General features: G+C 46.9%; 1 protein-coding gene across 1 annotated transcript in view; it reads left to right on the top strand.

Annotated features, from left to right (window-relative positions):
• LOC147734775 (cystine/glutamate transporter-like) overlaps window positions 1–16,473 on the top strand; it is a 378,702-nt gene that overhangs the window by 264,529 nt on the left and 97,700 nt on the right. Inside the window, exon 9 of the mRNA XM_086953633.1 lies at window positions 6,646–6,742. Within this exon, the coding sequence (XP_086809759.1) occupies window positions 6,646–6,742 (97 nt within the window). The remainder of the gene's footprint in view (window positions 1–6,645; window positions 6,743–16,473) is intronic.

The following is a 16,473-nucleotide window of genomic DNA, read 5'->3' as shown; positions in this document are numbered from 1 at the left end:
CTCCGAGTCCGAATTTCAGCAGCACCCCATCTAGATACTCCCACTCGAGGCTATCGAAAGCTTTTTCGAAATCAACTGCCAACACCACGGAGTCAAGATCCGAAGTCCCGGCACCATCCATAATTCGAACCAGCCGTCGAATATTCATGGAGGTGTTCCTAGTCGGGATAAACCCCGCTTGGTCACTATGCACTAGTGTGGTCATGTACGGCAGCAACCTGGTGGCCAGAATTCGACTCAAGATCTTATAATCCACCGTCAGCATTGACAGAGGTCGATAGGACGTCACACTCAGTGCATCCTTGCCTGGCTTCAACAGTGGTACTACTAGCGCCTCCCTCATCGACTCAGGCAGGCAACCCAATCGCTTGGCCTCCGAGTACACCACCAATAGTTTCGGTGCTAGGGTGTCAACGAATTTGGCGTAGAACTCGATCGGTAAGCCGTCAACCCCTGGGGTTTTATTCCGAGCCATCTGTTTAATTGCCACTCTCACCTCTGCTAGCGTTATGGGACCTCCCAGTTCCTTAGCATCCTCACTGTCCAGCACCGGCAGCGGGATCGAGGCCAAGTGGTTGCCTATCTCTGCCTTCTCCGCCTCCAGGTGGCATTCATATAGTCCCGTGTAATAGGACTGAAAGCACGCCAGCACTGCTGTCTGCGAGCACACTACCTCCCCCCCCTCCGTTCTTATACTCATGATCGGGCTCCCCGTAGGCTCTGGGTCAGCAAGCTTGGCAAGGAGTGCACCCACCTTATCACGCTCCTCATGCGCCTTAATGTTATACAACTTGTAGTCATAGCTCCTCAGCCGTTCAGTCTCAGTCGCCACTATCTCTTTAGCCTCCACCAACCTCTCCTGCAATTCTGGTTGTTCCGGCCTCGTTTGTTCCAAGTCCCTCAACACCACTTCCGCTTTCACCAGATCATTCAGGACAGCCGTCCGCGCATTCGAGAATTTACCCATGCACACGCCTCGCACCACCACCTTCATCGCATCCCACTCTATCGCTCGGGACGAATCTGAGCCCCTGTTCTCCGCAAAGTAGCTGTCAATGCCCTGTTGAACCGTGTCACTAAACACCAGGTCTTCTAGCGTTTCAGGCCTCAGCCGCAACGATGGGACCGCCGACCTGGCCTGTTGCCACTGCACTGACACCAATAAGGGATTATGATCTGATATGGTTCTGGTCAGGTATTCAGTATGAGTCACCATTGTCGCCAGCGTGCCACTACACAGCACCGCGTCCAATCTAACATGCAGTTCGTGTATTGTAGAAAAGTAGGAGTAATCCCTCATCTCAGGATGCTGCCCCCGCCACACATCAAGCAATCCCCACTTTTCCTGCCATTCTTTCCTGTGAGCTGCCAGCCTGCGCACCGGGGAGTCGACTAAAGGTGGGTGCGACCTATCCAGTGCCACATCAGTAATCGAGTTTAAGTCACCCCCCAATAAGACAGGGCCAGACAGAAAATGGGCCAGCGAACTCGTTAAGCCGTCGAAAAAGCGGGCCTGATCGGAATTGGGGGCATACACAGTGCACAATACCACCTCCCTACCATAAAGCCGTCCCTCAACCGCTACATACCTACCCTCGGGATCCACCCGCTGCGCCGTGACTTGGAACGGTGTCCCCGCTCGTACCCTTATTAGGGCCCCTCTGGCAAATGCTGAATAGGTTGTGCCAAACACCTGACCCCGCCACCTCTTCTGTAAGGCTCCACATTCTTTCTTAGTTAAATGAGTCTCTTGAAGCATTGCTATCCGCACTCCCCGCCTCACCAAGTATGCATGCACCTTATGGCGTTTCACCATCGTTTGAAGTCCGCGGACATTCCATGTAATACACTTCACATTAGGTAACGCCCCATAATAGACATTTCTGTACAGTATCAGCATCCAACAGTTGTACCCTGCATTGCAGCAGTCGTGTCGCCCATCCCAACCCCCCCGCAAAACACCCCAAACCCCACTCCCCAGGACGGGACCTAATAACCCAGCTTCAGCCCCGTTCCAAACCATCAAAACCACACACTTACACTAATCTGTGGTCATCACCACAGAAGGCCTTAAGGGCCACAAGAGGGTGATAGAGCACCGACCCAGGGCAGGTAGAGCTCCCACCCCGCGCCCTCAGTCCCATGTTGCCTGCACAGCCCCATACCTGATGGCACCAAAAGTCCGGAGAGTCTGTCCCAGCAGGTACCCCAAGGTGACTGGATTCACCAAAACATTACTCATTAAACAGTCCATCTGAAGTCTGTGGGGTGACCACTGGCCCTTTCACACTCCCCGTCTCCAATTCATCGCCTCCAGATTTTCCTCCTTCCTCCTCCGAGGCCGACCCCTCCGACGTTCTGTCCAGCTGCGAACCTGTAATGTTTGCCGTCGCAGCTACTGCCCCTTTCTTGCCATCCGCCATCTGGGCATCTCGCATGGCCCGCTGGAGTTTGTTCCGCGAGCGAATGCGCTGCGATTTCCGGACCCGGATCGCTTTCGGCCTGTCCCTTTCGCTCGTGCGTGTGCGGTCCGTTCCAGCACGATACAGTTCCAGCCATGACCAAGCTTCGTCCGGAGTCTGGAAGAAGTGCGTCCTATCGTCAGGGATAACCCTCAGTTTACCAGGGAAGAGTAAGGCGTACTGAATCCCCTCTTCCCTCAGTTCTTTTTTAACCGCTAGAAAGGATGCTCTGTTTTTCTGTACTTCCTGCGTATAGTCCGGAAAGATCGTAACATTGCTATTGTCCACTTGGAAAGGGCCCCGGGATCGTGCGCTTTGTATCAACAGGTCGCGGTCCTTGTAATGCAGCAGTTTCACCACCATTGGTCGGGGTGGTCGGCCCTCCAGGGGCGGCTTGGCCGGGACCCTATGCGCTCTTTCCAGGGAGAAGAAAGGAGAAAGCCCCTCCGGCGCCACGACTGTTTTAAACCAGTCCTCCATGAATGCCACTGCATCACCCTTTCCAATCTTCTCCGGAAGGCCTACCACCCTCACGTTATTCCTCCTGTTACAACTTTCCGCATCCTCCGCCTGTCGTTCCAGAGTCGCCAAACGCCCAAGAATATCAGTCAGCTTGTGTTCCGCCGTCACTACAGCAGGTTTCAGGTCCAGGAGTAATTGTTCGTGCTCCTTCACTCTATCAGAAAGCTTGGCATGGTCTGCTTTCAGTAGGCCCAGCCCCGTCGCTACTTGCGCTATATCGTGGTGCAGCATTTCCTCCGTCGCGGTAATCGCCTCCAGGATAGCATCAAGACGCAGATTCAACCTTTGTTCCGGCGAGGAGTCCTCCCGTGGGGACCGAGTGCCGCCAGTGGGGACCAGGGTGGGTGCGCCATCATGTTCTTGGGGTGCCTCCAAGACCCCGCCAGAAGCGGCCATCTCGGCCATGGTGGATGCTCCTCCTAGATCACCGCCAATAGCCTTGCCGCCCACTGCGCTCCTGGCATGGGCCCGCCAACTATTGTCACCAGCCAGGGAAGACCGCCTCCACGCCGAGCAGGGCGCCACACACCTCAGCAGCTATTGTTCCAGCCCCCTCTTCGCGTCTTTCGTGACCCTGGGGCACCCCCTTAGGCTCCGGTCGCTACCGGTAGTTCACAGCTGGCAGGCACCATCAGGGCCCCGGGCCCCTCTCCAATTCTTGCTGTCCGGGACAGGGTCAGCAATGACTCCCCGGACAAGGCGGTGTGCGCCCCCCGGTGCCAAATGTGCCGTCTGCACGATCCAATATGCGGCCGGGGGTCAGCCACGCAGCTCCAGTCCATGCACCAGTTTGCTCCGCCCCCACACTTGCCGTGGCCCTGGCAGGTGATGTCCTGCCTAAATAGCCCCCCCGGTGTGTAGGGCGCTTCGCGCTTCCCGCTGCCTACGGGTATTGTTGTGCCCCTCTATGACCAGGGGTCTCGGCTGCGCCCGCTCCGTCACCACCGCAGCTCCAAAGTCCGCTGCCTGCCCGGCGTGGCAGCTCCCCAGGCTCCCCAGGCGGCTGGCCGGTTCCCTCGTGCGGCCCCCTCCACTCGATCCGGTGCGGCGCTCTGAGAGTGTTCCCGCCGCCCGCTGCAGGCACCGCAGCCCCAAGTCCGCCGGTCACGCTCCAGCCTCCAGGATGGGGAGCGGGGGGGGGGAGGGGTGAGATGGCGCCGCACTCACCGCTGTCCGGGGGACGATGGCAGCAACCCCCATGTTCGGCACTGATGATGCCTCCAGGCACGCCTCCACCTCCCTCGCTCTGCTCAGCCGCCACCAGCGCTCCAGCCTCAGGCGTTCCCCAGCTCCGGACCTCTATGGAGCCTCATGCCGCCATCTTGTCCGTGTTCTCTGCTCGGCTCCTCCGGATTCCGGGACTTAGCTCCACATGTCCCCGAGGGTCCGCCAGCTACCAGACACTCCACCCCGGTCTGCTTTCACCGCTGGTGGTGAATCCGCGTCTCCAGAGGCACTACGGGCTTCAATACCAGGAGTAATATCGGGACTCGGCGCGGAGCTGCACGCTCACACGGCCATCCCGGTCGGCGCTCAGACCGCGCCCCCAGATAGTGCTTCTTGAGGCTCCAATCTCAGAGGATGAAGTAAGGAGGGCATTTAATTACTTACCAACAAGGAAAAGCAGTTGGAACCAACTCCATCCCGGGGGAATTTTAATGAAATCTTTTACCCATGCTTAAATGAGGGTATGGGCGAGATATTTACAAGTGTCCAAGCAGGAGGGGAGGCCCCGGATTCTCGAAGGTCGCCCAATATAGCGATATTTACAAAAAAGGACAAGCCCACTAATGAGTTAGGCTTTTATCAACCCATCACGTTGATTAATAGCGATATAAGAATGTATGCTAAAATTCTAGCTAATCGCTTAGCTAGGGTGGTCAAGAGATTTGTTTCTCCGATCCAGCATGGCTTTGTTCCTGGCCGTAGCACAGCTGATCATATTCGGCGGATGATTGCTCTGTTCGATGCCTCAAAGAATGCCAGAGGCCCTATGGCTCTAATTCTGTTAGACGCAGAAAAAGCATTTGATAGGGTCTCCTAGCCTTTTTTATGGGCTATATTAAAAGGAAATGGCCCAGGAAAAGGCTTTATCAAGGCCATACAGCTGATGTATCGAAACCAATTTGCTTGAGTGGTTGCAATGGGAGGTATGTCTAACCTGATTACAATCTGCTGGGGAACTCAGCAAGGGTGTCCTTGTTCACTCTTACTATGTGAGCCCTAGTTAGAAAGATCGAGCAAAATATTAGTATTCTAGCTATGCATAACAAACGGGAGATACTAAGATCCTTGTTTATGCGGAGGACTTGGCCGTCACCACCCCCAACCCTGCTGATAGCTTGGGCAAAATTGGAAGGGAAACTATCCATTTTGGATGGGTTTCTGGATATCTACTCAATCAAAGTAGAACCCAAGTTGTGATAAATAGCTTAGTTCAACTTGTCAATTATCGGGTAGCCCCTAAGGCGAGATATCTTGGGGTAGATATAACAGAAAATGTGGAGAATATTGTTGATTTAATTTTAGGTCCATTACTCCGGAGGCTTAAAGTTGATTTTTCCCAAATTGATAACCTAAAATGTACATTATTAGGGAGAATTAATGTGATTAAAATGATATTTCTTCCTAGAATTTTGTATTTTTTAGGGCCATTCCATTAGAGGAAGAAAGCAGATGGTTCAAATCCCTAAATCACATGACGTCCTGGTTTTTGTGGGCTGGTCAACACCCCCGAAGGGCCTTCAAATTCTTGACTCTTCCAAGAGATCGAGGGGGTGGGTCGTCCCTAATTTTCAATTGTATTATTGGGCATCGATGTTACAGCAGATGGCGACACTAGTAACATGCACTTGAAATGGCTCTGAGGGGGGGATGCAGTGTCTATTTATGAATTAGGGATGGGCACTGAAGCTAGAGGACGTCTTCTACAACAGATTGAATACGGCTATTTTTGCACAAGGATTTCTTTTTATTGTATGGAGTGATTTTTTCCCATCTATTGCTACCAGGTATGATTAGAATAATTGTACCCACTATATCCAGAGAAATAATGGGTCACCTATTTCATGCTTTCAATTGCCATATTTTAAATTTACATGGGTTGTAGAAATAAAACAGGCAACTGAGTAGGATGAATAATATAGCTAACTTGGAACTATAATCTACTTTTTATGCAGAAGTAAGGTTCTTTTATGTTGCATTGTAATGTGACACTACATACATCTGTAGCTATATTTATTACACAAGTCGAAGTATGTCAAACACATGTACTATTAAGTTGAAATGTACTATACTTACAATATGGCTGTTCAAAATCGAGATAAATCATGTTGTAGCTTTTATCACATGACATACATGAAACAGAGGTTAAGGGTGAAGTCACACATCTAAATTACAGGTGAAAAAGTTCACTCCCTCAAAGTTCGGGTTGATCCACTACTTGCACGTACTAGTGGGTAACTAAAAATAATAGTGTATCTTAAGTTAATAGTGCAGACAAGTGATATGGCGCTACTACAGTGAGTGAATGCCGTCAGTATGAAAGAGCAATGAATTGATGCCTACGGCCAACCTAAGCAATTTCATAAGATGATTGTGTGGCCTGACAAGTGCATTGTTTTGCATGACTTGAGACTTCTCTTATATTTTTGAACAACAGGATTTTTTTTGTAGCCTCGAGGGAGGGGCAGTGGCCCCATCTCTTCTCCATGATCCATATTGAAAGACACACACCTTTGCCTGCTCTAATATTGATGGTGAGTGATGCCTCTTAATACCTAAACACCTACCTTTTTCTTCCAAATCTTTAAGTTCCTTTCGATACCAAGTGTTTTGAAGTATAGCCTTATAGCCTGCCATAGTGGGCAGAAATCAGTGATATGACCAAAGGGAACAGAGAACAGAGGTGGCTTACAACTTTCAAGAACAATACTGAAACTCTTTACTGTGATGTCTATTTGTTTCTGCTTGTATTTTAGAGACCCGAATACCGTGCGGATGGTGTTACTGTACTAGGTATGTTATGTGCCGTGTCTGTACTACAGGAGCAGCAGTAGACCCACATGGACAGAGACATGGATATGGTCAGGATAACAAGTTCCATATAGGTATCGGTATTGAAAAGAGATATTGGGCCCGATTCACAGAACTAACTTAAGACACAATCCTAAACTTACTACTTTTGGTATTCACAGAAGTTAGGATTTTGTCTTAAGACAGACTTAAGTTAGGATTCTGTCTTAAGTCTGTCTTAGGACAAAATCCTAACTTCTGTGAATACCAAAAGTAGTAAGTTTAGGAATTTGTCTTAAGTTAGTTCTGTGAATCGGGCCCATTGAATTTAGCTCAAACCCCATCAATGTTGAAACATCGTTGAGATCGTTCATTAAAAAGACTTTATTGACAGACTTTAAACAGTTAAATATTATCCAACATTCATAAACTTTGCTTTGTGGAATGTGACTCTCTTTATTGGAATAAGAAATTGTTTGGTTTTTTAAAAATCTTTGCTCTGTTTTCTTTGTTTTGTGATCACCCTTGCACCATCTTTACTCTTTCCAGAGCACTGTGTGTTCAAGTATCTCACTGATCAATTATTTTAATTGTTTGTCAGTGCTAAATTCTAGAATTTGTTTTCAATAAAGATATCTAAATGGACCTGGTTAAGATGGAAACAGCTATGTTGTGTGGTCAAGAACAGTTCCTTTGCCAAGGACTTGAATTAGTCCCTGGACTGCAGAGCAATTGACCTACCTTCTAGTGTCAATGTTTAATGTTGTTTTTTGGAGCCATCATGTGCTTAGAATGAGATAAGACAGGACCAAATACAATTACAATGCCCTCGGGAAGTAAGGATTCAATTACTTGCTGGAAATCTTCATTACTCTGATTACTCTTATTCTCGTACCAATCCTTACTAGATGAGGTGTTTTAGCAAACCGGTAATGAAAAAGGTAATACAAGGCGACAGAGCCTACAATACTTCCTGTACTTCCCCAAGCCATTCAAAGGAAAACGCGTTGTGAAGAGGAACTGAAGGGAGGGTCATAAGAATTGGTACGAGAAGAAGGGTGTTTGGAGTAATTAAAATTACTGGTAAGTAATTGATTCATCACCTCCTCAACCCCCTTCTCGTACTACTAATTATGAGATGAGGATATACCAGGGCAATTGTCACAACCTGTTTCCTGACAGACAACAAGTACTCGCAAATGATGCAACACAAAAATTATTTAATGCAATCTTAAGGAGAGACAAACTTTTGGGGCATTTCAGCTGTCAATTCCCGAATACCAAAATTCATAGAATCAAAATTCTGTACAACCAGGCTGTAGTGAGAGCATAAGTAGATGATGTAGCCAAGGTAGTGGCCCTGCATATATCCACAACAGAACTCCACTCACCTCAACCCAAGAAGCAGTCATACCGTGAGTGGATCTGCCCTGTATTCCACTCGGCAGGGCAGTGTGCTGAGCAGCATAAGGGAAATGAGAGACCATATCCACCTGTTCAAAGTTTGGGTAGAAGTCTTTTGTTCCATATGAAATTCACATTGTCTATATTGTTGGGATCTACCCAAATACATTTTAACAGCTCTCAGCACATCCAAAGTATGTAAGGTGTCTTCTTCTGGAGTCGAAGGAGCTGAAAAGGAAGAAGCCAAAAGTATCTCCTGATCCTGTTTAAAGGGACTCAAAACTTTACGGCAAAAACCTGGACCCAACTTAACAAATTACCTGTCAGAAAATATTTTCAAATTATCGGGTCTGATTGACAATCAACCCAACTACACCAAGCCTATGAGCATATGTGATAGCCACCAAGAAACACACTTTAAAAAACAAATGTTGGGGGTGTGACCGAGTTGGCTCTCACGAATGAGCCGATCCTCAGCTTTGAACTTGACCCCCCTGAACACCAGGCCTGACTGAGCGGTACCTCAGGATGACCCACATCATAGTAGAAGCACCCGCCTCGATCCAACACCAGAGTGTAGAGTTGCAGACTACAGCGGAGGCCAGCTGCAATGTTCTTGCAGACATAGGTCGGATGTTTGGCACGCTTCCCCAGCTACAACCTACTGGGTCTCCCCGATGATTTGACTTATCGCTTGCAGTCCTCTAAAGGGAGGGCCATTGCCATAGCACTCTGTGCAGATAAGCAGGTTCTCTTGTTGAAATGGGGCATGGAGGCATATGGTCTGAATGCACAAATTATGGGACCTTCCAGGCATGGAGAAATTGACAGCCTTTGTCTCAAATGAACTTCCTCAGTTCGAGAAAACCTGGGGCCCCTGCCTTCAACACCTAGCACGGAGCTTTTGAGAACTAACCTGTCCAGCGTACCTCCGAGTACTACGCCTCACAGCAGAAATCCCAGACCTAGCCATCTCCTTGTGGCAGCACCCTTGTTTGGACTGTAATGAGAGACATTAAAATGTGTGATATTCACTTTTTTTCCCTTCCCTCTTAGTTCCTGCCCTCTCCCACAGTATACCTAGGAACACTTGCGCAACCTCCCCTCCTCTCTTACTCTCCCTGTCTGATGGTTCTTTCATTGTTTTTTGCCTTGCTGGCCAGTGGTTGTTGGTGAGTTGATATGTTATTGCTTACTACTTCCATGAAAATCAATAAAAATCAATCCTAAAAAACAAATGTTTTATATTCACCACATCTAGCGGTTCAAATGGAGGAAGTTGTAGTGCCCTGAAGACCAAGGGAAGAGCCCAAGAAGGGGAATGAATTTTAATATCTGGTATCATTAACTTAAACACCACCTATTGCACCAATAGCATCCATTTCGAGAACACCCTCTGGGACTCTGATTGCTCTTATATCTGCCCATTAGACCTTTAACGTAGCTACAGCTAAACCTTTGTCAAAAATATCCTATTGGAAATGAAGAATCCATCAGGATTCACAGTCTGTGAGATTTATATAGTGTTCAGCACATCATCTAGCAAAAGATAACAGTCAGCTGTTTTTTGACAGTCTTCTCGATAACTTTAGCCGGGAATGGGAGAAGAGAGATGGGACGGAAGTTCTTGAGGTCCTTTGGGTCTGCTGTGGGTTTCTTCAGGAGGGCGTTGATCTCTGCATCTTTCCAGCTTTCAGGGAAGGTCGCTGACGTGAAGGAGCTGTTAATGACATTCCACAGGTGGGGTGCGATGGTGGTTCCGGCTTTGTTAAAGATGTGGTGGGTTGCAAGGGTCGGAGGGGGAGCCGGAGTGGATGGTGCTCATGACGTGGGTGGTGTCATCATTGCTGATGGGGGTCCAGGAGTTGATGGTGTTGGTGGGGGTCGTTGGTTTGGTGTCCTGAAGTGGAGTTTGGGGTCTGAAGCTGTTGTGTATGTCTGCAATTTTGCGGTGGAATAACGTGGCGAGGGAGTTGCACAGGTCTTGCGTAGGGGTGCTGTTGTTGTTACTGGTGTTGGGGTTGGAGAGCTCTTTGACGATGCTGAAGAGTTCCCTGCTGTTATGGGTGTTGTTGTCCAGTCGCTCTTTGATCGATGTTCTCTTGGTGGTCCTGATCTGCTGATGGTATTCGCGGGTGGGGGTTTTGAGTGCAGTCATGTTTTCTGTCATTCGTTCTTGGCGCCAGGTCTTTTCGAGTGTTCGGCAGGTTCTCTTTGCGGTTTTGAGGGCGTCTGTGAACCATGAGGGTTTTGTGGTGATGGTTGTCGGCGCAGTTGGTGATCCACTGTGCGAAGTTGCGAGCTGTGTCGTTGGTGTCATGGAATGTTCCCTGCTAAGCCTTCCCCAAAATGAAGAGTCGGTCAGACAGTAGAGTATTCAAATTTACTTTATTCAGTATATACTCTGCAGAGGATCCCAGTCAGGCCTTCACCCTAAGATGTCTGCCGAGGGGACTGAGGCCCCAAGGTACCCTAATACATAATAAATGCTTCATGAGACTTCGGCCACACCTCTAATGGAAAGTTACCGACTAGAGCCGGGCATGAACAAAGGAGGTACAGAGAGATGAGCTAACACCTGCCAGATGGGCGCACTATCAGTACTCCAAGGACTCTCTGCAGAGTCTCAGCATCTCCTAAAGTGGGAGCAGAGCTGCACATTGAGATTGGAATGCAAAGAAAGAATATCATCTCATTAGCAAGTCGGGTTACAGACTTGAGCAGGAGAGAAAATAATAACGAAGTACAGTGTTTTGCTAAGGCAAGCGGAAAGAGAAATTAGGCCTAGTAGAAGCACAGCCCAAGCAATCTTATAGGGATTGTGAAACACAAAATGGAGTAACACAAGGTAACTAAAGCCTACATATTGCAAGCATAACTTAGTGGGTTGCCTTACATGAATACAAATGGCGTCTATTTAGCCACATATTGATAACCTAAGATAAGTGCAAAACGGGAAGGGGAATTTCAAACCTAACAGACCCTCCTTTTAGCATATGTGGTTAAAGGTTTTATTGCTATCCGGCAGTGTCTTTACAATTCTAAGTGGGAAGAGGAGCATTACATAGTCATTCACATTGCAAAACGGAAACATAGCAAATGCAAGCATGAAAGAAACGCCATTTAGTACTCTAATATTCCTTCGTCTAGCAACATAATTGACTGAATTTCTTGCATCATCATAGGGGAGTACTTATTATCCTGTTTGGACAGCATTATGCTGGGGGTGAATTTACTCACACAATACGTACAACAGGCTGGGAGGCAATTGATGATCAAACAACAGGTAAATATGACCCCTGCGATAGTTATCAGGACAAGAAATATCTTCCTTTTTGGTTTTTTTTTCAACACGAGAAAGAGATTCAAATTCACCAGACAAAGCAATCAATGGCATAAAGAAAAAGAAAAGCAGAATGACGATGAAAACAGTTACAATACGATTCAATACTGTTCGTAGTATAAAGGGAAAAAGAACAAGTAATACAATGTTGCAGGCATTACACCAAAATATGTGCAAAAGTCTTAAAAAAAGAAAAAGAGGAGGAAAAAAAGAAAAAAAAGAAGAAAAATATGAACAACAATCATAAAATAAAAAAACCCCACATTTTGTCAAATTTCAATAACGAACAGGTACCTTTTAACTTGGCCAAGGCATGCTCCATGGAATAAATATCGTTTACCAGAGACCACCATTCCATTATATGTGGGGGGTTAGGGGTGATCCAGGCACGGGCAACAACTAATTTAGCGCATGATAATGCAATGGCGACCACTGCTTGCTGTGGGATAGTGATGGAGTGTATATCAAGTAATATCGAAGATGCAGTGAGAGAGGGAAAACAGGGCATTTTTATCTTCATTATCTTATCTACAGCAGACCAGAGCTCGGATAGAATAGGGCAGGAAAACAGCATATGTTCCAGATCCGAATGGAAAAGACTGCACTTAGGGCATTTGGTTTGATCACTAAACGTATTGTTCGTCGCCCACTTTGAAATCCTATCCGGTGTATGATAAAGCATACAAGTAGTTTTAAATTGTTGAAGCCTTAAACTTGAGGATTGAACTAAATTGTTGATATTACGAAAGGATGAAGTAATCATAGTAGGAGTTATAATGAGCCCCAATTTAGTACTCCATTTTTCTGCTAGTTTGGGACAGTCATTGATTTTATAGGTATTGAGACACTTATAGCCTTTACTAATTAGAGATTCATTCTTAAGTGAGTAAAAGCAATCCCAAATGTCAGGATCCAGTATTTCACGTATTTTCATCTTGCGAATCAAAAAATCATAGATTTGCATATATTTGAACCTCATTGAATCCGTGACTTTATATAGGATTTTTTGTGTCTCAAAACTCAAAAAGCTGTGAATACCGTATAAGTCCCCAAGTGTCTTTATAGCATGAGCAAGCCAAATATTTGCTGTGCCACCACTAAAGATCCCAGGAAGCCCGGGGTTGCCCCATAGCGGAAGTTTTGGATGATAAGGACAAGAAATATCTTCCAACCCCATAAAGTTAGCAGGTCCCAAAGCCACCATGTAAGGGACCATCAACCATTGTCTTGATAAATCTCTGAGGAAAGTCTGCGTAATTTCTGTATGGCAGATACTGTCGGGGCAATATCGGGTATGTAAATGCAGCAACTACTACCGATGACGCAACATGCTCCACCCCTGTCAGCTAGGATGACATCTAAAACCATCTGATTTTGAAGCAAAACGAGTCTCGTAGCTTGGATCTCAACATTTAATATTAGTCCGTATCAATCAATTAATCAGCAGTTTATAAACATGCTACTCACCCGTGAGGGTCTCAAGGCACTCTGGGGGAGTCCGGTGCAGCTCCGGATCAGTCCAAGAGCCAGGTCTTAAGGTCCTTCCTGAATGCGTGCAGGGACGGGGAGCACCTGATGTTCACAGGGAGCTTGTTCTAGGTCTTGGCTGCGATGTAGGAGATGGCTCTCCTGCCTGCTCTGTTTCTGCGGATGCAGGGGACCTCTGTCAGAGTGAGGTTGGCAGAGCGGAGGTTCCTCTTCAATACGTGGAAGGAGACTCTCTCGTTGAGGTATTTGGGTCCGATGTTGTGGAGGGATTTGTAGGTGTGGGTGAGGAGTTTGAAGGTAACCCTCTTCTCGACGGGGAGCAAGTGAAGGTTTCGTAGGTGTTAGGTCATGTGTTCATGACGCGGTGTCCCGAGTTCGAGTCTGGCTGCGGTGTTCTGGATTGTTTGGAGTTCAATGTAGAAGAGTTCTGCTGATTCCTGCGTAGGGGGTGTTGCCATAGTCTAGTCTGCTGGTTATGAGCGTGTGGGTGACGGTCCTTCTGCAATCGAAGGGGATCCATTTGAAGGTCTGGCGGAGGATGCGCAGGCAGTTGAAGCTGGTGGAAGCGACAGCATTGCTCTGGCGGTTCATGGAGAGGGAGGAGTCGAGGATGATGCCGAGGTTTTGTGCATGGTCTGTGGGGGTGGGTGGACTCCCGGGGGGTAGAGGGCCATCAGGTGTTGTCCCAGGCGGAGGTGCAGGGTCCAAGGATCAGGACCCTGGTTTTTTCTGAGTTGAGCTTCAAGCAGCTGTCTTTCATCCAGGCTGCATCGTCCTTTATTCCTTCCTGGAAGCAGAGTCTGGTGTCTTCGGGATTCTTCATAAGTGAGAGGATGAGCTGGGTGTCATCAGCGTAGGATACTATGCTGAGCCCATGCTGTCTGACGATGGCAGCGAGGAGAGCCATGTAGATATTGAAAAACGTAGGGCTGAGCGATGATCCTTGGGGTACTCCACAGTTGATTATGTGGGTTCGGAGAGGAAGGGAGGGAGTCTGATCCTCTGGGTTCTGCCGGAGACAAAGGATTGGAGCCAGTCAAGGACGGATACCAGCAGTAGTGTTAATGACTCCCTCAACTACTCTGGCAAGGCGACGTATGTTGCTGCTATTAAACATGGGACCCCAGAAAGGCACAATACCCTTCATTATATCAGTGAATTGCTGTAGACAGGTATCCATTTGATCAATATCATCTGTATTAACAACTCTTTTAACACGGCACACAGAGAGATCCCTATGATGCAACTTATGGTCTTTGTGGTAAGTGGATGGCAGAAGGCAGGAGGAAAGAGAGATAACACCGCCAGACCATCCCCTAGGGAGCCAAGTATAAGCCTGTTCCCACAGATGAAATATACATTTGGAGGTGTCAGCAAGGGTAGACTACTGGTGGTATTCAATTGATAAGTATAATACAATGACTCTATCCTACGGAAACATTCCCTGACCCTTGAATACAGATACTAGCTGTTGCATTTATCACTGGACCGGACATAGCTTTAACTTCAGTGATATTGTGCTCATGGACAAATGTAAAATATTCAGTGAAATTAAAACCTCGGTCTAGAAGTTCATTTCCTAACCATGTGACATTTTTTGTGGACTAAAACATTCATACAGGCATCAGGATGTATGGTACCCTCCTTTACATCTGCCCCAAGTGTATATCCTTGATGTACCACTATATAATCTAAAACTTCCTCCTATTTAGCCTGTGTCAATTTCATCGCATACGCATAGTAATGCATATAGACCATAGATAAAAGTTGAAACCCCAGACATTAGCAGGACGCCTGACGATGACTTCATAGCAAGACCTGGGCATAATTTGCGTGCAGCACTACACGTAGCTACACGTAGTATACTTTGAACTTCACGTAGTCTGCATAGCGTAGCTGATGACACTGTGTACTTGTCTGCACTGTGAAAAAATTGCAAAAGAATTGCAAATGGAGTCCTGTAGAGTGCCAGTTAAGATAAAATAAGTATCTCTATATGCTAAAGTGCATATAGTACTTTCACAAAAGTGAAACTGAAAAATTATCAAGCAGTGAGAGAGGTGATGATTTGGTATCCTCCCTAACTTAGGGGGAGTACCAAACAGATGCCTTGAAAACAAAAAAGCACATCTTATTGAACGATTTGGTGGTGATCCCATCCTCTTAGGACCACCCCAAACACATTTATTGGCAAAATAACATTCCCAACCAAAGGCCCTGCTAAGCATTATGGGATGAGATTAGCGGTGGGTAGTGAATATTATATAGTATCCAATATCAAAACAATTCTACAAAGAGCTGCAGTTCAACTGGGGGTTACTAGATGTCCCTCAGGAGTCAAAAGCAAATGCTTGATGAAAGGGTTTTAATGGTTTTGACTTGTGAGGAACATCTAGTAACGACTAGTGGAACTACAGCTTGATGTAAGAATAATTTCAATCCTTTGCATTCGACTCGTGAGGGACATCTTGTAACGACTAGGTGAACTGCAGCTCTTTGTAAAATTATTTTGATATTGGATACTATAATATTCACTGCCCACTGCCAATCTTGTCCCATAATGCTTTGCATGGCCTTTGGTTGGGATTGTTTTTTTGCCAATACCTGTGCTTGGGGTGGTTCTAAGAGGATGGGACCACCACTGAAGTTTAACAAAATGTGCTTTTTGCTTATGCTCTTTGTGTTTAAGGCATCTGCTTGGTCCTCCCCCTAGGTTAGGGGGGACCCCCAAATCATCAGCTCTCTCATTGCCTAATGTTTTCATTGTAAAAATTCACTTTTGTGAATTGGTTATATGCTTTTAGGCATGTAAAATTGCTTTTTCAATCATCGGAGGATGTTGTTGAATTAGCTGCTACGCTATGTGAAGTGCTCCGTTAGCGTAGGGTAGTATTACGCCCAGGGTTAGTGACAGCCCTGTCCTGTCCTGTCCTAAAATGCGCTGTCACCTTCGTGGATAATAATGCTAAGGGCAATGCATCTGCCATTGCAATCCTGTACTTTCATGGATTTTTGCTACCTTTAGCTTGAGAGCACCATTGTACTTTTCAACAAGGCATGCTTATTGGGGGTGTTTAGCTGCATGGAATTTCCGCGCAATTTGTAAGCCCTTACACACCAAATCAATGACTTTCGCATTGAAATGGCTCCCATTGTCCCTCCAGATCATGCTTGGCAATCCGTAGTGTGGGAAGCACTTCTTTAAAAGTGCCTTCGCCGTTGCCATGGCCGCATTCTCCT

This window comes from Lissotriton vulgaris, chromosome 1_2 (assembly GCF_964263255.1).
Source record: "Lissotriton vulgaris chromosome 1_2, aLisVul1.2, whole genome shotgun sequence".
NCBI lineage: Eukaryota > Metazoa > Chordata > Amphibia > Caudata > Salamandridae > Lissotriton > Lissotriton vulgaris.
Note: the sequence above shows the minus strand (reverse complement) of the source record. Positions and strands in the feature narration are given on the sequence as shown.